Genomic DNA, 24,845 nt, shown 5'->3' on the forward strand with positions numbered 1-24,845 from the left:
ATAAGATTAAAGCAACCATGGAAAAAGGGTCCAAGTACAAGCAAAGAACTGTAGAGAAGAACGGCGACATAACAGCGTCATCAATTACAGCAATACATGGAGGTTGAAAGTGCCATCAAATCACAGCTGACTTATGACGACCCCGTAGGATTTTCAAAGCAAGAGACGTTCAGGGGTGGTTTCCTGTTGCCTGCTCTGCAACCCTCATCTACGGCTCCGAATCGTGGGTTTTATACCGTCATCACCTGCGACTCCTCGAGCGCTTTCATCAGCGCTGCCTTTGCACCATCCTCAACATCCACTGGAGTGACTTTGTGACCAACACTGAAGTTCTCAAGCGGGCGGAGGTTACCAGCATCGAGGCACTGCTGTTGAAGACGCAGCTGCGCTGGGCAGGGCATATTTCTAGGATGGAAAACCACCGCCTTCCCAAGATTGCCCTGTATGGCGAACTCTCCACCGGCCATCGAAATAGAGGGGCACCAAAGAAGAGGTACAAGGACTCCTTGAAGAAATCCCTTGGCACCTGTCGCATCAACCATCACCAGTGGTCTGACCTAGCCTCAGATCGCAAAGCATGGAGGCACACCATCCACCAGGCTGTCTCTTCCTTTGAGAACGCACGCACAGCTGGTCTTGAGGACAAAAGGAGATTGAGGAAGAATCGCACTGCTACAGCACCAACCCTAAATCAGACTTTTCCCTGCAGCCACTGTGGCCGGACCTGCCTGTCCCGCATTGGTCTTGTCAGCCACCAGCGAGCCTGCAGCAGACGTGGACTATTGCACCCTTCTTAAATCTTCGTTCGCGAAGCCAAGCCGAGAGAGAGAGCCTCTGCGTAGCAACCCTGGTGTTGCATGGAGGTCTCCCATCCAAATACTAGCCAGGGTCTGCTGAACTTCTGAGCTCTGCAGAGACTGGGTTAGCCCGGGCCATCCAGCTTAAGACAGATGAACAGAGGTGGTTTGCCATTGCCTGCCTCTACGCAGTGACTCTGGATTTCATTGGTGGACTCCCTTCGGAGTACTAACAGGGCCAACCCTACTTAGCTGGACAGTGGCTCTAAATATGCTGGAAAATTGATATAAGCAGTGGTGGGATTCTAGCAGGAGCTGCTTTGCATATTAGGCCACACACCCCTGATGTAGCCAATCCTCCCAGAGCTTTCAAAAAAGAGCATTATAAGCTCTGGGAGGATTGGGCACATCAGGGGTGTCTGGCCTAATATGCATTAGGCATTCGTGGGCATTCGATGAAATTGCTGAGCAGACAGGTTAAAACGGATAAAAGGAAGTACTTCTTCACCCAAAGGGTGATTAACATGTGGAATTCACTGCCGCAGGAGGTGGTGGAGGCCACAAGTATAGCCACCTTCAAGAGGGGTTTAGATGAAAATATGGAGCACAGGTCCATCAGTGGCTATTAGCCACAGTGTGTGTGTATATATAAAATTTTTTGCCACTGTGTGACACAGAGTGTTGGACTGGATGGGCCGTTGGCCTGATCCAACATGGCTTCTCTTATGTTCTTATGCAACGGAGTTCCTGCTAGAATTCCACCCCTGGTTATAAGTATAGTCATAACCAGGGCTTTTTTTTGTAGCAGGAGCTCCTTTGCATATTAGGCCACACCTCCCTGGTGTAGCCAATTCACCAAGAGCTTGCAGGGCTCTTCTTACAGGGCCTACTGTAAGCCCCAGGAGGGTTGGCTACATCAGGGGTCTGTGGCCTAATATGCAAATCTGCTCCTACAAAAAAAAGCCCTGGTCATAACAGTGCAAGAAATAGATTGCAGAGCAAATTTACATATCACCCTGAACAACGGATATAAAGGTGCTGGACAATAAAGATACCCAGTGAGTTCCCCAGGCTGCCGACTTGTGTCATCCGAATAACTTTTTCAGTTATCCACGCTCGGTGATTAGTCATCTCCTTGTGAAGCAAGCACCAGTCATTTCCACTTCAAACGTGTAATCAGCCTGTTCGCAGGGCTTCTCAGTGGCAGGCATTTATCCTGCAGTCTTCCTCTACAAGGAGCAAATCCAAGAATGACGTGATTCAACTTCTAAGTGCCTCTGTAAAGAGACGGGGCCAAAGCAGATGGGAGGGAGCCCCTTATCCCCATGCGCCGTGGGGCCTGGCAGGATCATTTTAAAATTTCAGAAAATGCTCTGTAACGGCAGCCGTGTCCCTGTGGCAGACTTGTCAGCTCTTTACAAATCGTCTGCAGTTCAGAACCTTAACATGTAAGACGAACGGATCTTCCTGGACAGTGTTACAAAAAGAGATAGAGATGCAGATCTGTTTTATCATTAAATCTCCAGGGGGAGATAATCTTCAATGCATGTATCCAAAGTGACTCACATCTCAATCATGCCCGCTCCATAGCAGCCAGAAACCTGAACCATTTCAGTTGCCAAAAGCTTCAGATCTAATGGCCCATGTTTACAGTGTAATGTTTGGTTTACGTGCATGACAAGTTCTGAGCAGGGTTTCCAGACCATCCCCCTGCCAGTGGAAGTGGGAGTCCCCTGCATCAAGCCCACCTCCCCTGACCAGCAGGGAGGGGGATTTACCCCCCAAAAGAGGGAGATCCATCTGATGTGCAATGGCATGTTTACATCACTGCCCACATGCCCCGGAAGTGACATCATCACATCCTGAATGTCAAGGCAACACTCTGGTATTTGGAAAAAAACCTCTATGGTAGAAGCAAAATTTACCATAGTTATTTCTCCCCCAAATAGCAGAGCATCACCCCGACGTGATTAATTGTGAGTTGGCTTGAGAAGTTTATATGGAGCAGCAGAATAGAAATTTTATAAAAACAATTTAAAGTGACAAGAGCTCGTGTCCCAGGGCTGCAGCCTCATTTTCAGCTACTGATAGCCTCCAAGAAAATATTGATCACAATGCAGATTTAACTTGAGATACCCTCCTCCTCATCTTTCTCTATCCTAGTTTATTAGCGTAGACCAGGGGTCTTCAACATGGTTCCCACCAAGTGTATTTTTTTAAAAGTAGGGCTTTTCCCAGCAAGGCTTCTGATTGACCTTTGGAGAACTGATTGGCTGTTCAGGGTTGTTGTTTTTTTTAAATGTTGCTTGGGCAGCAGCTGCCGCCGCAGCACAAGGTTCTTCATTGTGTGACTGAAGGTAAGTAGTGGCAGCCATTTTGTGGCTGGCTCTGCCTCCTGCTGGAGCCATTTTGTGACTGTGCCTACCATGCTGTGTCAGAGTTCCAAAGGTGCCCTCGGTCTCAAAAAGGCTGGGTAAACCATTACAGCCTTATGACCTGAGGGAGCTGTGTGGAAAGCTTCCATAGCTGAGGGATAGTTTTCCTGAGGTAACTGAAGCAGATGTTCCCCTTCTGATAATGTCATCCTAAACAGGGTTACACTCTTCTATGTCCATTGACATAAGTGGACTCAGAAGACAGTGACACTACTTAGGACAGGACTGTTAATCTCCCACAGGTTCATGTGGCCACCATGCTGTGTGAGAATTCCAAAGGTGCCCGCAGTCTCAAAAGACTGGGGACTCCAGGATAAACCATTACACCCTTATGACCTGAGGGAGCAGTGTGGAAAGCTTCCATATCTGAGGGATAGTTTTCCTGATGTAACTGAAGCAGATGTTCCCCTTCGAAGTCCTTTGACAATAAGTGGACTCGAAAGAGTGTAACACTGCTTAGGACAGTACTGTTAATCTCCCACAATGTTGTTCTGCTCTTTGTCTTTGTTAGGGCTTTTTTTTTGTAGCAGGAACTCCTTTGCATATTAGGCCACACATCCCTGATGTAGCCAATCTTCCAAGAGCTTGCAGGGCTCTTCTTACAATGTCTACTGTAAATTCTTGGAAGATTGACTACCTCAGGGGTGTATGGCCTAATTTGCAAAGGAGTTCCTGCTTCAAAAAAAGCCGCGGTCTTCGTCTCTGCAGAGATGGTGTAAATGTGAATAGGAAGGGGTGTGGAAAGTGAGAAGTTGAACTCTGCGACCTCATGGAATCCCCTCTTTGTCAACAGAGCCCTTGTGTGACGATATGTGCAAAACGGTGATCGCAGGGGGCGTCCTGCTCTCCTTCATTATTTCCGTGCTCCTTTCTTCCTACTTCATCCATCGTTACCACAAAAATTCTCCAAAGCCGCCTATTGCCTCAGCGGAGATGACCTTCCGGCGCCCAGCCCAGTCCTACCCTATAAGCTACTCGTCAACCAATGTCCGGCGACCATCAATGGACTCTGAGAACCAAGGGTCGGTAGATGCCTTTAAAATACCTGTAAGTAGACAACACATCCTAGCCCCTTAGAGTGGCTCAATATGGAAGGAATCTCATCTGTGCTTTAGTTGGCTCTTTGTCATGTTGCAAGAAAGCATTCCGCATCATAATCGTATGTGATTTGAAACAGGGATAATCGGGGCTGGTCCTGCCACAAGGGAAACTAGGTGATTACCTAGGGCGCTGTCCTTCTGGGGGCACTGAATTGGGCATCCCCCCCATGTGACTCGGTGATGTTATCAGTGCGGGGGGGGGGGGAGAAGTTAACCTTGCCTAGGATGCCAGACGGTCTAGGGCAGGGGTGGCCAAACTCGCTTAACATAAAAGCCGCACGTGTCAGATGTTGGAGAGCCGCAAGACATGAATGCCAGATGTTTGAGAGCTTCCAGATGGATGAATGGAAGGAAGGAAGATGGGAGGGGGAGCGAGGAAGAAAGCTGCTTTAACTTTAAATGCATTCTCCAAACTGTTAGGTGGCTTGGAGAAGTGTCTTATAGAGAGAAATGACTTCTCCAAGCTGGCTGATGGGGTGGCAGGGGCTTCAAGAGCCTCACAATATGTGTGAAAGAGCCACATTTGGCTCCCGACCCACAGTTTGGCCACCCCTGGTCTAGGGCCATCCCTGGGGATTATTCAAAAGCAAGAGGTCTTGAGTTTGCTGGTCAGGACACACGCCAAAGGAATGTCATCCTTTTGAGTTACTGCTAATACATCAATTTAGTTTTCTCCAATCCCTGACTGGTCTCCCAACAAAGCTCACCCAGCTCATCATTTTGGAATAAAATAGTTAATAAATGTGAAAATATCAAACCTTTCAGGGCAGGGGTTGGGTTTTTTTACATCACTCATATGCTAAAATTGTGGCACTGTGTATAATTAAGAACATAAGAGAAGCCATGTTGGATCAGGCCAACGGCCCATCCAGTCCAACACTCTGTCACACAGTGGCCAATAATTTATATATATATATACGCACTGTGGCTAATAGCCACTGATGGACCTCTGCTCCATATTTTTATCTAACCCCCTCTTGAAGCTGGCTTGAAGCTTCCTAGCATACTAACCACTGATATCAGGTTTAAGTTGGCAGGTGTATTATAATCAGGGCTTTCTTTTTTGTAGCAAAAGCCCAACAGGAACTTATTTGCATATTAGGTCACACCCCCTGACATCACCATTGTTTCGCACAGGGCCCAGCAGGAACTCATTTGCGCGTTAGACTACACCCCAGCAGTCTTCCCTCTAAGCTGAGTTAGTGTGAGCTAGCTCAGTTTTTTAGCCTCCAGCTCACACGTTTTTGTCTTAGCTCAGGAAGGACAGCCCCAGAGCAAATTAATTTATGCAGTAGCTCACAACTTTAATGCCTGTAACTCACAAAGTAGATTTTTTTCCTCACAAGACTCCACAGCTTAGAGGTAACATTGGTTGCGATTCACACTATTTCGTTCAGTGGAGCTTCAGACTCTTTTTATGTACTTACATTTTAAATTCTGCCTTCTCTTATGCCCAACCCGGCTAAATGCATTTCTGTGGTAGGATTTCTCTGCTAGATTCCCCATTAAAAGTCACAAGACTCCACAGCTTAGAGGAAACATTGGTGCCAAGTGTTCCTTTGCATTCTTGCTCAAAAAAAGCTCTGATTATAACTATTCACATAACAGGGACCTTAGTTCAATAGGAGTTAGCCCAAGAGTCGTGCAACTTGGCTTTCTCTTGAGAAATATTCACGACACCAAGAATGCTCGTGCGTTCTCTCCCTCCCTCTCTCCCCCTCCTTCTCTTTCTCCCTCTTCCTCCCTCTCTCTCCCTCTCCCTCCCTCCCTCTTCCTCCCTCTCTCTCTCCCCCTCTCCCTCCCTCTCTCCCTCTCCCTTCCTCTCTCTCCCTTCTCTATCCTCCTCTCTCCCTCTCCCTCCCTCCTCCCTCTCTCTCTCCTTCTCTCCCTCTTCCTCCCTCTCTCTCCCTCCTTCTCTCTCCCGCTCTCTCTTTCCTTCTCTCTCTCCCTCCCCCTCTCTCCCTCCCTCCTTCTCTCTCTCCCTCTCCCTCCCTCCCTCTCTCCCCCTCACTCTCCCTCCCTCCCTCTCTCCCCCCTCCCTCCCTCTCTCTCCCTCTTCCTCCCTCCTCCTCCCTCTCTCTCTCCTTCTCTTCCTCCCCCTCCCTCCCTCTCTCTCCCTCTCTCTTTCCCTCTCTCTCTCCCCCTCTCTCCCTCCCTCATTCTCTCTCTCCCCCTCTCTCTCCCTCCCTCTCTCCCCCTCTCTCCCTCTCCCTCCTTCTCTCTCCCTCTTCCTCCCTCTCTCTCTCCTTCTCTTCCTCCCCCTCCCTCCCTCTCTCTTTCCCTCTCTCTCTCTCTCCCTCCCCCCCTCTCTCTCTATATATAACTTGGAAGTGAGTCCACTTGGCCCTGGCTTGGAGAGGTCAGACTAGCCCTATCTCATTCACTCTCAGAAGCTAAGCAGGGTCAGCTCTGGTTAGTTCTTGGATGAGAGACCACCAAAGAAGTCCAGAGTCGTGACACCGAGGCAGGTAATGGCAAGCCACTTCTGCATGTCTCTTGCCTTGGAAACCCGGCTGCATTTCACTGTCACCTGGCTCACCACCAAGTCCTATTGCGTTCAGTGGGGTGCTCCCAGGAAAGCACGCATAGCATTACAGCCAGTATGGTGTAGTGGTTAAGTGTGTAGACTCTTATCTGCAGGATTTGTTTGGTAGAAAAATAGGTGGTGAAGCTCATTAGCATAACTCATTAGCATATGCTGCCCCCCCCCCACCAGCCAAAAGCAACCCAATGCAAGAAAGAAGAGCCCCGGGCGAGTGAGGTCTGCTTGGGCTGGCTAGAGATCCAGCCAGCCCAAGCAGGCCTCGCTCACATGGGGCTCTCCTGGGCCACCCCCCCCCCAAGTCAAAAGGGCAGCAGGCCACCCACCACCCAAAATCACATCAGAAGTGGAGAAAGGGTGGTGTGGGCTTTTCCAGGGGTTTATGAGGACTGCTGTGGGCATGGCAAAGCTCCTGGTGGCTGGTTGGCTGCCCGCTCTCCTAATCCAGGGATTCTTATGCAGCTGTACATACTATTCAATGGGCAAGGTAGATGGAGAGGAGGAGGGGGGCCATGAGAAAGGCTCAGGAGCTGCACTCTTGTGAGCTCCTGCTGAATCCAAGGCCTGTTTATCTGGGAGAACAGGCTTTGATTCCCTACTCCTCCACTTTCAGCTGCTGGAACGGCCTTGGGTCAGCCGTAGCTCTCATAGGAGTTGTCCTTGAAAGAGCAGCTTCTGTGAGAGCTCTCCTCAGCCCCACCTACTTCACAGGGTGTCTGTTGTGGGGGAGGATGAGAAAGGAGATTGTGAGCTGCTCTGAGAGGTTGAGATTCGGAGTGGAGGGCAGGATATAAATCCAATATCTTCTGTTTTCTTCTTACCAACTGCAAGCTCTGTAGGGAAATTCTTTGATTAGTTTATCAAAGTTATTTCTGTTTAGGGACTAATTGTTGAGTCATAAATAAGTCATAAGCAGATTTTCTTCCTGTGATTGGACTGCCTGCTTCAAATAGAAAAATCCAAGGGGAAGGGATATCCACTCCGCCCTAAAAAGAAGTTTATAACTAAAATAATAACAAATATGTTTTAAAATACGTAATACTGAATTGTTGACTTTCCCTTGGATTGCTCTGGCAGACCACTGAGGAGAATGATATCATGGCCTGAGATGGCTTGTTAATGTCTCTCTGACATTCTGATGTGGCAACACCCTTGCTAAATGGATGCTTTCTGGATGGACGTAGACAGTAAAGGTCAGGGGTGTTTTTTTGTAGTGGGAACCCCTTTACACACCCCTGCTGTAGCCAATCCTCCTGCAGCTTATAGTAGACCCTGTACTAAGAACCCTGTAAGCTCTTGAAGGATTGGCTACATCTGGGGGGGCATGGCCTAACATGCAAAGAAGTTCCTGCTACAAAAAAAATCCCTGGGTAGAGTTATGGCCAGAACTTCACCAAAGCAAAATTTCAACTAAATTTGGGCATTAGCTAAAAATAACCTGAGGAGTTTTGATATAGATAATAGTAAATGAGGAGGGAAGGTGGGATGGTATAGCCCAGTCACATCAGATATCAGGAGCTAAGCAGAATTGGTACTTGGACGAGAGACCAAAAGGCAAATTCAATTCTGGGCTGTATCAACAGAAGTATAGTGTCCAGATCACGTGATGTGATGGTATCGCTTTACTCTGATCTGGTAAGACCTCTCCTGGAGTCTTGTGTTCAGTTTTGGGCACCACAATTTAAGAAGGATATAGACAAGCTGGAACAGGTCCAGAGGAGGGCAACGAAGATGGTGAGGGGTCTGGAGACCAAGTCCTATGAGGAAAGGTTGAAGGAGCTGGGGATGTTTAGCCTGGAGAGGAGGCTGCTGAAAGGTGATATGATCACCATCTTCAAGTACTTGAAGGGCTGTCATCTAGAGGATGGTGTGGAATTGTTTTATCTATGTAGTCCCGGAAGGTAGGATTAGAACCAGTGGGTTGAAATTAAACCAAAAGAGTTTCTGGCTCAACATTAGGAAGAACTTCCTGACTGTTAGAGCGGTTCCTCAGTGGAACAGGCTTCCTCGGGAGGTGGTGGGCTCTCTTTCCTTGGAGGTTTTTAAACAGAAGCTAGATGACCATCTGACAGCGATGAAGATCCTGTGAATTTTGGGGAAGGTGTTTGTGAGTTTCCTGCATTGTGCAGGGGGTTGGACTAGATGTCCCTAGAGGTCCCTTCCAACTCTATGATTCTATGCTTGTGGAAGTCTCTGCAGATGAAGACAATGGCCAGCTACCTTTGTTTCTCGCTTGCCTTGAGAGCCCCTGACTGGGGTGGCCAAAAGTCCATTGTGACTTGACATTGCTTAATATATGTAATGGTAAATGATCTGAGGGGAGTTTAGCATCTCCCTGTCCATACTGTCTACACAATCTAGAGTCTTGTAGATTAGTCAGGGGTGTCAAACTCTCATAAATGACCCAGGCCATGTGTCATAAAATGTAATGCCAAGTAGTGGAGATATAAACTTTATAAAGGGCACAGACAAACACAAAGATTTCTTTTAAAAACTTAAAATAAAACATTAACACTTGTTGTTCTTCAAGGTGCTTTCTTTGGATTTCTCCCATGGGATCCAGGGAACTGGGCAAATGAAGCGCTGGCTCTTTCCTTCCTTCTCCAGGGAACCAGGAGGGGGGAGGAGCCTCAGCCAATAGAAGGAAGAGAGGCTTTGCTCAGTACCTCTGCTGTGCGATTGAGAAAGCCTGGCAAAGCATGCTATCCTCCCCCTCTCCTCCCCAAGAGAAGAGCCTCAGCCAATGGAGAAAAGAGAGGCTTTGCTCTGCAGCTCCTGTGCGATTGAGCACACCTGGCAAAGCAAGTTGTGATGCAGAAGGAAGCAAGAGAGAGGGAGAAGGAAGCAGACGACAGCCAGTTGTTCGGATCCTGATAGGAGCCCTCCAGTGGCCTGATTTGGGCCCCGGGTTCAAGTTTGACACCCCTGGATTAGATTCTGTCACTTTGCCCCAACCAAAGCGGTCATTGTGCATGAGCAGGATTCTAAGGCACAGCCCATGTGGATGCTTATCTTTATCTGCATCAATCACATGATGCTTATCCGACCTGATGGTTCTTTTGATGTACATGTATAGACTCATCAAGGTAATGAACGAGGACTTGGCAGCCAGCACTGTCCTTTCTCTCTCTCTCTCGGCTTGGCTTCGCGAACGAAGATTTAAGAAGGGTGCAATAGTCCACGTCTGCTGCAGGCTCGCTGGTGGCTGACAAGACCAATGCGGGACAGGCAGTTATGCCAAAAAAGCTACATTACTCTGTTACTATGCAGCTCAGAGGTGGCCAGACTTGCTTAACATAAGAGCCACGGAATAATAATCAGATGTTTGAGAGCCACAAGACATGAACGGCAGATGTTTGAGAGCCGCAAGGCAGGGAGGGAGGGAAATAGATGGGGAGGGAGAGGTGGAAAGAAAGCCACTTTAACTTTAAATGTATTCTCCAAGCCACTGACTGGCTTGGCTTGGAGAAATGATTTAAAGCCAGTTAGGTGTAGTGGTTAAGTGTGCGGACTCTTATCTGGAAGAACCGGGTTTGATTCCCCACTCCTCCACTTGCACCTGCTGGAATGGCCTTGGGTCAGCCATAGCTCTGGCAGAAGTTATCCTTGAAAGGGCAGCTGCTGTGAGAGCCCTCTCCAGCCCCACCCACCTCACAGGGTGTCTGTTGTCGGGGAGGAAGATAAAGGAGATTGTGAGCCACTCTGCGATTTGGAGTGGAGGGCGGGATATAAATCCAGTATCATCATCAAAGGGAGAAATACCTTCTCCAAGCCAACCAACTGGACAGTGGAGGCTTCAAGAGCCACACAATATGTGTTAAAGAGGCACATGTGGCTCCTGAGCCACAGTTTGGCCACCCCTGATGTAGCTGATATGAGGCGGCATGGTGTAGTTGTGTCAGACTACAATTAGAAGTCCTGGGCTCAGATCCGCACCACACCACTGAAGTTAGTGAAGTGATCTTGGGCCAGTCACTCTTTCACTGCCTAACCTATCTCGCAGGGGTGTTGACGAACGGATAATATGGAGGAGGGGGGGGACCACGTACACCATGATGGGATGGTGGCTCAGTGGTAGAGCATCTGCTTGGGAAGCAGAAGGTCCCAGGTTCAATCCCTGGCATCTCCCAAAAAAGGGGTCCAGGCAAATAGGTGTGAAAAACCTCAGCTTGAGACCCTGGAGAGCCGCTGCCAGTCTGAGAAGACAATACTGACTTTGATGGACCAAGGGTCTGATTCAGTATAAGGCAGCTTCATATGTTCATATGTTCACTTTGGATTCCCATTGGGGAGATAAATACGGCAGTGGCTGAGAGCGGGCCCTTCAGATCGGGTAGTCTCCCATCCAAATATTGTCTCTGCCAGGAAATCTGTGACCAGCTCTGGGTGGCCAAATAGATGGAGATTTTGGGGGGTGGAGCCTGTGGAAGGTGGGATTGGGCACAGCGCCTCCAAAAATATCATTTCCTCCAGGGGAACTGATCAAGACGGGCCGCCATGTTAGTCTGTCGGTAGCAGTAGAAAAGAGCAGGAGTCCAGTAGCATCTTAAGGGCCGACAAAATTTGTGGCAAAGGTTTAGGAGCTTTTGTGAGTCACTGTATCTGAAGAAGGGAGCAGTGACTCCCAAAAGCTCACCCCTTGCCACAGATTTAACAGGGGTGGCCAAACTTGCTTAATGTAAGAGCCACACAGAATAAACATCAGATGTTTGAGAGCCATAAGAGGAAGGAAGGAAGGAAGGAAGGAAGGAAGGAAGGAAGGAAGGAAGGAAGGAAGGAAGGAAGGAAGGAAGGAAGGAAGGAAGGAAGATAGTTGGCAGAAGGAAAGGGAGGGAGAGGTGGAAAGAAAGCAACTTAACTTTAAATGTGTTCTCCAAGCCGCCGGCTGGCTTGTCTTGGAGAAGTGATTTCAAGAGACAAATGTCTTCTCCAAGCTGACCAATAGCACAGTGGGGACTTCAGGAGCCACATAATATGTGTGAAAGAGCCACATGTGGCACCTGAGTCACAGTTTGGCCGCCCTTGGTCTTTAAGGTGCTCCTTGACAGGCAAGGGGATCCCTGTCGGCTGGAGATCAAGCGTAGTATCGGGAGACTCTCAGATCACACCTGGAGGTTGGCAACCCTACTCAGTAGCCTTTGGCAACTCTCTTTCTCTCTCAGGCTCCCTGCTGTAATTTCTCCCTTTTAATAGTACAAAAACACATTATATAAAATGTCTTGAACTCTGTGTGTGTGTGTGTGTGTGTGTGTGTGTGTGAGAGAGAGAGAGAGAGAGAGAGAGAGAGAGAGAGAGAGAGAGAGAGAGAGAGAGAGAGAGATTGCTTAGTTTCCTTCCTTGGGGGGGGGGGCGGGAAAGGGCTAACGTTCATCTATATTCTGAGAATTGTGAAAACAGCTTGCTGAGTGTTGCCTCTCTGGAGATTAGACTCGTATGAGTAGAAAATTTCCCGTCCAATTCTGTGGCTGTTCCGTCTAATACAATAGCCTGTTTGTGAAGTTCTGTGTCCTTTGGTGTGGAACCATAAACGACCACTTGTTCTACTGGAATGAACAATTTGATTTCAGTTTACCAGTTCGCCGGAAAGCATGCAACTAATTATTTGAATGTTTCCTAGCAACCCCATTACTCGGGTATTCCCTGTTGCAGCTGTGTGGATTGTGCCCGCACAACAACATGAAGTTCATTTGCGTGCTTGAGAAATTGCCATTGTTTCATCTTCATTGAAGTATCCCTTTAAAAAATATATATATGCACAGTCACTTTAAAAAACCTATGTTTAACATTTTGTTGGCTGTCTTTGTTGGATTTCACTTTTATCCTTTTCTCTTTAAAAAGTTATTTTTTAAAAATTATAAATCACCCCCCCCCCCAAAGCAGAAAAAAGCCCTAAATATTACAATGGTGGCAGGTGTACAGATAAACTTCTGTAAAAGGTTAGCAAATATCTAATGGTAGGATGTTTTGGAGGTCAATTTACAGGGTCGCCATAGGTCAGATGTGATGTGACAGGCCTTGACATAATATATTCAGGGCTTTTTTCTGTGAAAAAATGTGCTGGAACTTTCAAGAGGGAAATGAAGGAGAAACACATGGGTGCCCCTCATGAACTTTTAAACATTTTTTGAGAATTTTGTTTCCACAAACAAGTTCCAGAACTCCATTCTGCCATGTTTCCTGAGAAAAAAAGTACTGGATATATTCACCTGCAATTGGTCACCTATATTCATGTGCAGTTGTCCAAAACATCCTACCATTAGATATTTGCAAACCTTTTACAGACGTTTATCTGTACACCTGCCACCATTGTAATATTTTGTAGGTTTTTGGGGGGTGGGGGTGGGGAGGTTGATTTATAATTTCTAAAAAGTAACTTGTGAGAGCCAGTGGTCGTGGTGGTTAGGTGTGCAGACTCTTATTTGGGAGAATCGGGTTTGATTCCCCACTCCTCCACTTGCGCCTGCTGGAATGGCCTTGGGTCAGCCAGAGCTTTCACGGGAGTTGTCCTTGAAAGGGCAGCTTCTGGGAGAGCTCTCTCAGCCCCACCCACCTCACTGGGTGTCTGTTGTGGGGTGAGGGGGGGGGAGGTAAAGGAGATTGTGACCACTCTGAGATTCAGAGCATAGGGTGGGATATAAATCCAATATCTTCTTCTATATGCAGTACATTCAAACCTTGATAAGGTTGTAGAGTGCTCAGTGTGTTAATAATAATAATAATAATAATAATAACTTTTATTTCTATCCCGCCCTCCCCGCCCAGGCGGCTCAGGGCGGCTAACAACAACTTACACATTAACATAAATAAAACTTTAAATTTAACAATTAAAATTAAACATAAAAACCAGTCAGTTAAATTAAAATACATGATTTTCATTAGACTAAATATATATGAGTATATCTGGCAGCGATAGAGCTGTTATGGCGCTGGTTCTGCCAGTTTAGGTAGTCTTATGGATGGCGGTTCTTACACCAAGCAACTCAGCAGTCAGTGTCATTATAGGCTTGCCTAAAAAGGGCGGTCTTGCAGGCCCTGCGGAACTGGCCGAGGTCCCGCAGGGCCCGCACCTCCTCCGGAAGCTGGTTCCACAATGCCGGTGCAGCCGCTGAAAAGGCCTGTACTCTAGTATGTTGGACCTCTCTCGGCCCAGGGATGGTCATTTTGTTTTTACCCACTGACCTCAGTGCCCTCTGGGGTTCATATGGGGAGAGACGGTCCCTTAGGTAGGCTGGTCCTCGGCCATATAGGGCTTTAAAGGTGATAACCAACACTTTGTACTGGACTCGGTAGATAATTGGTAGCCAGTGCAGTCCGCGCAGCCCCGGCCGTATGTGCTCCCATTTCGAGAGCCCTAACAGTAGCCTGGCCGACGCGTTCTGCACCAGCTGTAACTTCCGAGTCCGGCACAGAGGTAGCCCCAAGTAGAGGGCATTACAGTAGTCCAATCTTGAGGTGACCGTTGCATGGATCACTGTTGCGAGGTCCCGGCGCTCCAGGAAGGGGGCCAACTGTGTGTTGGATTCCTGGAAGTGGCACTTGTCCTTCCAGCGTTGTCACATCTTCGATCCTGGTGTTTTCTTTGTCCCAGATGACCACATATTTTGCTACAGATTGCTCTGCGCACTAGGCAAAGGTGGTCCACTGGCAACGCCCATACCTTTGCTTTTCTTATCCTTTTGCCACCCTTCCCCTGTCAGATTGGGAGCATAAGGTGCATTGCTACCATTGTTTGTTTTATTGTTTGTTGGGAGTGAGCAGTGAAGTGGCCAAGTTTGCAGATGACACTAAATTGTTCAGGGTGGTGAGAACCAGAGAGGATTGCGACGCACTCCAAAGGGATCTGTTGAGGCTGGGTGAGTGGGCGTCAACGTGGCAGATGAGGTTCGATTTTGGCCAAGCGCAAAGTAATGCACATTGGGGCCAAGAATCCCAGCCGCAAATACAAGTTGATGGGTTGTGAACTGGCAGAGACTGACCAAGAGAGAGATCTTGGGGTCGTGGTAGATAACTCACTGAAAATGTCAAGACAGCGTGTGATTGCAATAAAAAAGGCCAACACCATGTTGGGAATTATTAGGAAGGGAATTGAAAACAAATCAGCCAGTATCATAATGCCCCTGTATAAATCGATGGTGTGGTCTCATTTGGAGTACTGTGTACAATTCTGGTCACTGCACCTCAAAAAGGATATTATAGCATTGGAAAAAGTCCAGAAAAGGGCAACTAGAATGATTAAAGGGTTGGAACACTTTCCCTATGAAGAAAGGTTAAAACGCTTGGGGCTCTTTAGCTTGGAGAAATGTCAACTGCGAGGTGACATAACAGGTTTACACGATTATGCATGGGATGGAGAAAGTAGAGAAAGAAGTACTTTTCTCCCTTTCTCACAATACAAGAACTTGTGCGCATTCAGTGAAATTTTTGAGCAATTAGGTTAAAATGGATAGAAGGAAGTACTTCTTCACCCAAAGGGTGATTAACATGTGGAATTCACTGCCACAGGAGGTGGTGGCGGCTACAAGCATAGCCAGCTTCAAGAGGGGGTTAGATAAAAATATGGAGCAGAGGTCCATCAGTGGCTATTAACCACAGGGTGTGTGTGTGTTTTGTGGCCACTGTGTGACACAGAGTGTTGGACTGGATGGGCCACTGGCCTGATCCAACATGGCTTCTCTTATGTTCTTATCTCCTCCATGAGAGAGGTCAATGCAGACCTTTTAGCCATGTGCTGTAAGTGCCCCCCCCCCATCAGCATCTGAGAAATTACCCAGTTTGAAAGCAGGCTGGGAGGGCCTAACTATGTGGGGTAGATCCAGCCCCATTCTTGGGGGACTTCCTCCAGTCCGAGATGGCTTCCTCTTCCTCCACCAGGAATGCCACCAAATTTGGAGTAGGCTTCGTGTTTTTTTCAATGGTGGGAGAGTCAGGGTAGGATCCATCCCACTGACTTTGTTCCATGGTTTAAGACAGGGGGCCTTTTGATTGACGGTGATTGTCGAGTGACTACCATTAAATTAAACCTGGTATGATTGACTAAAGAATGGTTAACTATAGAATTGGATGACTGTGATGCAAGTCCTCTGTGTTTTGATTTGATTTGGGGTTGTTTTTTTTACCTGGCATCAATACTGAGAAATTGAGGAGAGCCCTTGTCAGTGAAACACTGCCCATTTGTGCAGTTTGTATAACCACCTACGATATATTTGAAGTTTGGGGGCTGACACCTTCCTAGAAGCATGTGTGCAGTATGCTTCTATTTCTGAGTTGGTTTATACAGATATCTCTGTTCTGTGACTGTCAAGGTTGATAGCCTGCTGAAACAGAAAGACAGTTGTCTGTGTTGGGAAGATGAGTCCTCAAGAAAACGCCTTTCCTGTCTTTCACTCTCCCCAAGTTTAAAATCAGGATTCAATATTTTTGCTTGGTTTTTGCAATGACTATTTCATCCTCTCTCCTGGCATCATTGATGCTCGGGATAGGGGAGGAATGCATGACTTACCATCACCGCTGCCTGCTATTTTGGAAATTAGTTTCATAATCTTACAAAGTTTCTATCAGGGATTCTAAAGATAGAAGATTCAGGGCTGAGGTTTGCAGAACTGCTATGAGCTGTGTGTCCTCATGCCTAAAACACTCTTTACATGCAGGAGGATTGGACGTTCCCTCAGCCACTGTGATTGGCAGGCAGTATGAAGCCTCTGGATTGGCTAGACCTACAGTAGTTTAAATATTAGCTGACTAATATTTTGCCAGGTCAAAACAACTTCTATTTGGTTCTCTTTCAGGCTGTGGTGTCTACTGCTTCCCGCTAGGATTGTCAGCTTTATTTCTATTAAGCAGTGGCTGGGCAAATGTCAGCAGAGCTTTTTTGTAGAAAAAACAGGACTGGCCCTCTAACTAGGCAAGCTAGGCATTTGCCTAGGGTGCCAGGCTGGGGAGTGTGCCAAATTGGGCCCTCCCAGCCAGCACCCTAGGCAAATACCTAAATTTTGCCGCCCAAGAAACCAAGTGCTGGCCAGATCATCAGAAAGCAAGCGGGAAGGGTGCCAGGCTGGTGTGCAGTTTCTATAGCGCTCTGCAAGCATCTTCCTCCCCAAAGGGGGGACGCTCAGAGAAGACTACAGAGACTGTGCGCCGGCCGGGTGCCGTCCCTGCTTGCCCTCTGACGATTGGAGCAATCAGAGAGTGGGCAGGGAGGGCACCTAGCCGGCGTGCAGTCTCTGTAGCGCTCTCTGAGCGTCTTCCGCCCAAAAGCAGAGGACACTCAGAGAATGCTACAGAGACTGAGTGCCAGCCAGGCGCTCTCCCCTCTCGCTCTCTGATGACTCTGATCATCAGGGAGTGATTGGGGAGGGTGCCTGGCAGGTGTGCAGTCTCTGTGGGACATGGGGGGTGAGGAGGCGGCAAGCCTGCCTGGGGCGCCCCATGCCCTAGGGCCAGCCCTGAGAAAAAACCCAGCAGGAACTCATCTTCAGCATTGTTTTGCGCAGGATTTTTTTTTTTGTAGAAAAAGCCCAGCAGGAACACATTTACATATTAAGCCACACACCCTGATACCAAGCCTACTTCATTCCTGCTCATGAAAAGCCCTGCTTGTCAGGGAAGCTGTAGGCTGATGCTGCATTGAGCAGGGGGTTGGGCTAGATCAGGGTTGTCAAACATGCGGCCCAGGGGCTGAATCAGGCCCCTGGAGAGTTCCTATCAGGCCCCTGAACAACTGGCTCTTATCTGCTTCCTTCTCCCTCCCTCTTGCTTTCTTTTGCATCTAAGCTTGCTTTGTAAGGCTTGCTCAGCCACACAGGAGCTACAGAGCAAAACCTTGATTGTCTCCATTGGTTGAGGCTCCTCCCCCTCCTGGTCCCCTGGGAAGGGAGGGAAAGAGCCAGAGCTTCCTTTGCCCAGTTCTCTGGATCCCATGGGAGAAATACAAAGAAAGCACCTTTAAGACCAACAAGTGCTAATGTTTTATTTTGATTTTAATAAACCTTTAGTCGTGATAGTCTGTCCTTTATAAAGTTTATATCTGTGCTACCTAATCTTAAATAGGTACACACATGGCCTGGCCCAACACAGCCCGGCCCAATAGGGTCTCATTGATGGTCAGATCCGGCCCTCAAAACAAATGAGTTTGACGTCCCTGGACTAGATGGCCTGCATGGCCTTTTCCAACTCTGGGGTCAAGTAGCACCTTTAAGACTAACAAAGTTTTATTCAGCACGTCAGCTTTCGTGTGCTCTAAGCACACTTCATCAGACGAGGAATCAGATACGGTGAGTCAGGTACAGTGAGCAGAGCGACATGATTCCTCATCTGATGACGTGTGCTTAGAGCACACGAAAGCTGACATGCTGAATAAAACTTGGTTGGTCTTGAAGGTGCTGCTGGACTCATACTTTGTTCTGCTGCTTCAGACCAACACAGATGCCCATCTGGATCTACCTTCCGGCTCTGTGATTCTATGATTATCCGCCTACCATGGGAAATTCCTGGAGATCTGGAGTGGGGCCTACAAATTCAGGGAAGGAACTCTGCAGGAATGTGATACCGCACAGCCCATCCTCTGAAGCTGCTATCTCCTCCAAGGGGACGGATCTCAGTAGTCTGGAGCTCAGTTGTAAATCCAGGAAACTACAGCCTCTCCCCTCCCCCCACCCGAGGCTGGTAACCACCTCTTTGCTCTGAGAGCAGCAGTGACATTATGCTCCCCTCCAGGGGTTGTTTTGTAGAAAAATAGGAGGTGGAACTTATTAGCATAGCTCATTAGCATATGCCACCCCACACACAAACACCAGCAAGCCAACAGCATCCTGACGCAAAAAAGGAGAGCCCCAGTTGAGCGAGGCCTGCTTGGGCTAGCTAGAAAACCAGCCAGCCCAAGCAGGCCTTGCTCACCTGGGGCTCTCCTTGGCCACCCCCCTGCACCGCCAAAAGGCCAGCAAGCCACCTGCCGCCCAAAATCACATCAGAAGTGGAGAAAGGGTGGCGTGGGCTTCTCCAGGGGTTTATGAGGGCTGCTGGGGCCATGGCAAAGCTCCTGGTGGCTGGCTGGCTGCCTGCTCTCCTAATCCAGGGATTTTTACACAGCTGCACCTACTATTCAATGGACAAAGTAGGTGGGGAGGAAGAGGGGGAACCCTCAGAAAGGTTCAGGAGCTGTGCTCCTGGGAGCTCCTGCTGAATTTAAGGCCTGCGCCTCTCCAGCCAGAATCCTGGCCTAGCCTCACACATCCCCAGCCTCACTCTGAACATGAAGATAAAATACATGAGCTGTACCATAGGAAAAGCTCTTTCTGTGTTATACTTTCACTACTGAAATGCAGAGTTCCCTACGGAGAATGTGTTTACCAAGTCCTGGAGAATTCTCTCTCCCCTTTCTGTGTTCCAACTTTGGGGTTTTTCTAAAACTCCAGCATTTGGCAAGGCTCGCAGTACTGGCAAGGTAGTTGTCCAGCTAGCGAATTATGTATTCCAGTGGTATTCGTTTAGCTCATGTGTTTATAAATTCCAGGTTTCCGCGCAGGATTGTATTGCACTTCGCACCTATTTTCCCCCTCCCTGCCTGCAGTTGCTTAATGGAAAATTCCAATATTTGTCATGTTCCCGTTTCCAGACACCACAGACTGAGGAGGTCTCTGCAGAGGGAGATCGACTGAGTCTGGCTCAGAAAACTCGCAGATCCTGAGCTCGCCAAAAGCTCTGCGTAGATCGGCTCAGCTGAACTTGACCTTGTGGAATGGGTCTCTGAGCACACAGTTGGGTGAGGGGGAGGCAACGTGGCAGGTGATGTGGAGTGGGACAAAAACAAAATAAATAAATCCCAACTTCAAGTATAGGCGAATGGAGTCTGAACTTGCTGAGAATGAGATAGAAAAAGATCTTGGAGTCATAGTGCACAGGTATCAAATATGCGGCCCGGGAGCCAAATCAGGCCCCCTATAATATAGTGGATTCCATGCACTGATGAGGCGAAGTGGTAGTGAAACATCAGCTCTTTATCGATTTCAGTATAGTAAAGGCTAAGCGATCAACGGGGCCAACTATTTATGCACTCAAAGTTCCTGCGCTAATAATAATAATAATAAACTTTTATTTATACTCCGCCCTCCCCGTCTAGGCAGGCTCAAAGCGGCTAACAGGACATGGTAGAAACCATGATACAAATAAACAATAGATAATACAATTAATAATTTAAAGAATAAAACCAATAAAACAGTAAGACATTAAAATACAGTCGAATGGCATATAAGATGGCTCGGTATTATTGATCTTATCAAAAGTTCTGTCTTAAAAAGCTAGCCGGAAGAGGGCAGTTTTGCAGGCCCTACGGAACTGGTTAAGATCCCGTAGGGCCCGCACCTCTTCCGGCAATTGGTTCCACCATTGGGGGGCCTTTGTAGAGAACGCCTGTTCTCTTGTAGCTTTTAATTTAGTTTCTTTTAGCCCAGGGATTTCAAGAAGATTTTTTGAGCTTGATCGCAGTGCTCTCTGGGGAACGTATGGAGAGAGGCGGTCCCTAAGGTAGCGTGCTAGCGTGCTATTGGACCATTCAAACCAGTAGGGGGCCTGTGATTGGAGCAAGGCAGCAGGGATTTCGATCCTACTGCCTATTGTTCCCGAGTCCCCAAGCTCAGTCCTACAGGCTCCAATGAACCAGGCGAGAGCTCCGTATATTTGATACAATTCTATCCACATATACAACACCTTCGGAGGGCTCCTCTCAGGCTGTCATCTGCTTCCTTCTCCCTCTCTCTTGCTTCCTTCTACATAACAGCTTGCTTTGCAAGGCTTGCTCAATTGCACAGGAGCTACAGAGCAAAGCCTCTATTTTCTCCATTGGTTGAGGCTCCTCCCTTGGGGAGGAAGGGAGAGCTTGTTTTGCTAGGCTGTCTCAATTGCACAGCAGAGCTACTGAGCCAAGCTTCTCTTCCTTCTGTTGGCTGAGGCGCCTTCCCCCTGGGGAAGGAAGGAAAGAGCCAGAGCTTCTTTTGTCCAGTTCCCTGAATTGAACAGGAGAGATACAAATAAAGCACCTTTAAGACTGAGTGCGAATGTTTTAAGCATGTTTTAAGTTTTTTTAATAAATAAATCTTTGTGTTTGTCCATGTCCTTTATAAAGTTTATATCTCTGCTACCTAATCTTAAATAGGTACACACACGGCCTGGTCTGACATGGCTCAGCCCAACTTAACATGGCCCAGCCTGACAAGGTCTCATTTAAGTCAGATACGGCCCTCATAACAAAAATGAGTTTGACACCCCTTTATACTGGAGAGCTCAGTGAAAGTATCAATCCAGTGTGCTGCAGCAATGAAGAAGAAGAAGATACTGGATTTATATCCCACCCTATGCTCTGAGGGTGGTTTCACAAAGGAGATTTGCCCTGACCTAGCCCCGCCTCCCATTCGGATTAAAAGTGCACGATCACACGAGCACATCTGCCCTCTGAGCTGCACCCGCTCTCACCCCGTCTCCAGATGCCTCCTATCCACATCAAAAAGCTACCTGGATTTTCCAGGTACCATCCCCCTGAATCGGATGTAGGTCGCATAATCGGCTGCTGTCTGAATGCCCTGAGGTGACTCATAAGCAGAAGAGCTGTGTGATTGCCAAGCCGTTTCTGGCAATGTCAGGTTCCCCCCCCCCCTTACCCCTCTCTGAGGTGCTCTTCTCCGCTTCTCCAGTTGAGCACCCACACGGGGGCCATTTTTAAAGAGTCAGCCCTTTCCACAGCGGGTCCGTGGTTGAGCCAGGCTAGCATTGTGAATGGGCAACCACTGACTGTTGCTGGGAACCTGTCGCTTCAGCAGTAGCTGATTGCCCAGAAACGCTTCGAACTTTAGCGGATTTTTTTCTGAACGGGATAAAATCGCGTCAGTTTCACAGTGTGAAACCAGCCTGAATCTCAGAGTCTCAGAGCGGCTCACAATCTCCTTTACCTTCCTCCCCACAACAGACACCCTGTGAGGTGGGTGGGACTGAGAGAGCTCTTACAGCATCTGCCCTTTCAAGAACAACTTCTGCCAGTGCTCTGGCTGACCCAAGGCCATTCCAGCAGCTGCAAGTGGAGGAGTGGGGAATCAAACCCGGTTCTCTCAGATAAGAGAGCTATGGCTGACCCAAGGTCATTCCAGCAGGTACAAGGGGAGGAGTGGGGAATCAAACCCGGTTCTCTCAGATAAGAGAGCTATGGCTGACCCAAGGTCATTCCAGCAGGTGCAAGGGGAGGAGTGGGGAATCAAACCCGGTTCTCCCAGATAAGAGAGCTATGGCTGACCCAAGGTCTTTCTAGCAGCTGCAAGTGGAGGAGTGGGGAATCAAACCCGGTTCTCTCAGATAAGAGAGCTATGGCTGACCCAAGGTCATTCCAGCAGCTGCAAGTGGAGGAGTGGGGAATCAAACCCGGTTCTCTCAGATAAGAGAGCTATGGCTGACCCAAGGTCATTCCAGCAGCTGCAAGTGGAGGAGTGGGGAATCAAACCCGGTTCTCCCAGATAAGAGAGCTATGGCTGACCCAAGGTCTTTCTAGCAGCTGCAAGTGGAGGAGTGGGGAATCAAACCCGGTTCTCCCAGATAAGAGAGCCATGGCTGACCCAAGGTCATTCCAGCAGGTGCAAGGGGAGGAGTGGGGAATCAAACCCGGATCTCCCAGATAAGAGAGCTACGGCTGACCCAATGCCATTCCAGCAGCTGCAAGTGGAGGAGTGGGGAATCAAATCAGGTTCTCCTAGATAAGAGAGCTCTGGCTGACCCAAGGCCGTGCTAGCAGCTGCAAGTGGAGGAGTGGGGAATCAAACCCGGTTCTCCCAGATAAGAGAGCCATGGCTGACCCAAGGCCATTCCAGCAGCTGCAAGTGGAGGAGTGGGGAATCCAACCCGGTTCTCCCAGATAAGAGAACTCTGGCTGACCCAAGGCCATTCCAGCAGGTGCAAGTGGAGGAGGGGGAATCAAACCCGGTTCTCTCAGATAAGAGATCTCTGGCTGACCCAAGGCCATTCCAGCAGGTACAAGTGGAGAGGTGGGGAATCAAACCCAGTTCTTTCAGATAAGAGAGCTCTGGTTGACCCAAGGCCATTCCAGCAGGTACAAGTGGAGAGGTGGGGAATCAAACCCAGTTCTTTCAGATAAGAGAGCTCTGGCTGACCCAAGGTCATTCCAGCAGCTGCAAGTGGAGGAGTGGGGAATCAAACCCGGTTCTCCCAGATAAGAGAGCTCTGGCTGACCCAAGGCCATTCCAGCAGCTGCAAGTGGAGGAGTGGGGAATCAAACCCGGTTCTCCCAGATAAGAGAGCTCTGGCTGACCCAAGGCCATTCCAGCAGCTGCAAGTGGAGGAGTGGGGAATCAAACCCGGTTCTCTCAGATAGGAGTCTGCGCACATAACCACTACACCAAACTGGCAAAATGAGAAGACAAGCTATGTTTTAGGGATTATTAGGAGAGGAGAGGGATGGAACATAAAAAGGCCAATATTATAATTCCCCCGCATAGATATGGCATGAATTCCAAATAAGGCAAGGCCTTGTTTGGAATACGGTGTGCAGTTCTGGCCGACCCATCTCAAAAAGAGCTGGAAAAAAGTACGGAAGAGAAGAAACCAAGATGATTAGGGGGCCGGTGCACCTTCCCTATGGGGAAGGGCTGAAGAGTCTGGGATTTTCCAGTTCAGAAAAGAAATGACTAAGGGGGGAACATAATAGAGGTTTATAAAATTACACATGGGGTGGAGAGGACAAAGAGAAATCTTACTCCTAAAATACTAGCGCTCGAAGGGCATCCCATGAAGCGGACGGGCAGTAGATTCAGGACAGACAAAAGGGAAATGCTGCTTTACGCAGAGAGTGATTAAAATCTGGGTGATCCTATCAAACATCCATAGACTTACGACTGATCCCATGCTGCCCATCTTGTCTGCAGGAGGACCCCAAGTGGGAATTCCCTCGGAAGAATCTGGTGCTCGGCAAGACACTCGGAGAAGGCGAATTCGGGAAAGTCGTCAAGGCAACTGCGTTCAGACTGAAAGGCAAAGCTGGCTATACAACAGTGGCTGTGAAAATGCTCAAAGGTACTGTCTTCTCTGTCGCCTGGAAAGATCCGCAGGTGACTGGATAACTTCTGCAGACATATTTCTGATGGGGGGAGGGGGGAGAGATCTAGATTGGAAGAAAAAAGCTGTCCGAGAGCAGTCCATCTCCCCTGACCCGCACACGTACACGTTATATTTGGCTGTCTAAAGTGTTCTATTTATATATGACATTTTGTTGCGCTATGCTAATGAGGCCAGTTGTTTTCACAAGGCCACGAGGGCATCGTGACCCGGCGTGGCTCATTCAGCTCATTTAAATTGTCATTTATCAAATAAATCTCAAGAGCTTTGCAGGAAACTTGTTTTTCATCTTTGCATTAACATTGAGCCACATAATACACATGAGAGTACTGTATCAAATTCTATGTCCGCCAGCTCTCTCCAATCCACTGTTTCTCTGTCTATATACCAGAGGCAGATCTCCAGCTTCCATCATCTTCAAGCATTTTTGGCTTATGACCGTTACCAAAGCTGGCGCGTGGGAGTAGGTCATGTAAGCAGCTGCCTAGGGCGCTGCATGGCCTACGGGGTGCTGCTAGCTGCCCCCTCCCCACACGCCAGCTGGCCTGCGGTGTCTTTCCCCTGCCTGAGACTCCATGCAAATGGCCCGCATTTGGGCAGGCGCTGGGGGCCCTTCCCCACTGGAGGGGCAGGGGGCGGAGCCTTGCCGGGGATAGCAAAAGCCCCAGCACCGACCCTGACCGTTACATAACAAAAGTGGAAGACTGACTTGGAAGGGAGACTGAGCCAAACTGCCCACACACGCTTGCCCACACCTGTGATTCCCTTTCCCATGGCTCTTCCCAGGTGTTCTTGGATTAAAGATCTCTTGGTTGAGGAAGAGGAGACAATCAGTGTTTCCTCTAAGCTGAGTTAGTGTGAGCTAGCT

At 48.4% G+C, this 24,845-nt stretch overlaps 1 protein-coding gene across 1 annotated transcript in view; it reads left to right on the forward strand.

The window, feature by feature from the left end:
• The window catches only part of RET (ret proto-oncogene), a 209,657-nt gene that overhangs the window by 137,046 nt on the left and 47,766 nt on the right, over nucleotides 1-24,845 (forward strand). The window contains exons 13-14 of the mRNA XM_060242607.1: nucleotides 4,026-4,279; nucleotides 23,788-23,935. Of these exons, the coding sequence (XP_060098590.1) occupies nucleotides 4,026-4,279; nucleotides 23,788-23,935 (402 nt within the window). The remainder of the gene's footprint in view (nucleotides 1-4,025; nucleotides 4,280-23,787; nucleotides 23,936-24,845) is intronic.

This window comes from Heteronotia binoei, chromosome 6 (genome assembly GCF_032191835.1).
Source record: "Heteronotia binoei isolate CCM8104 ecotype False Entrance Well chromosome 6, APGP_CSIRO_Hbin_v1, whole genome shotgun sequence".
NCBI classification, from domain to species: Eukaryota; Metazoa; Chordata; class Lepidosauria; order Squamata; family Gekkonidae; genus Heteronotia; species Heteronotia binoei.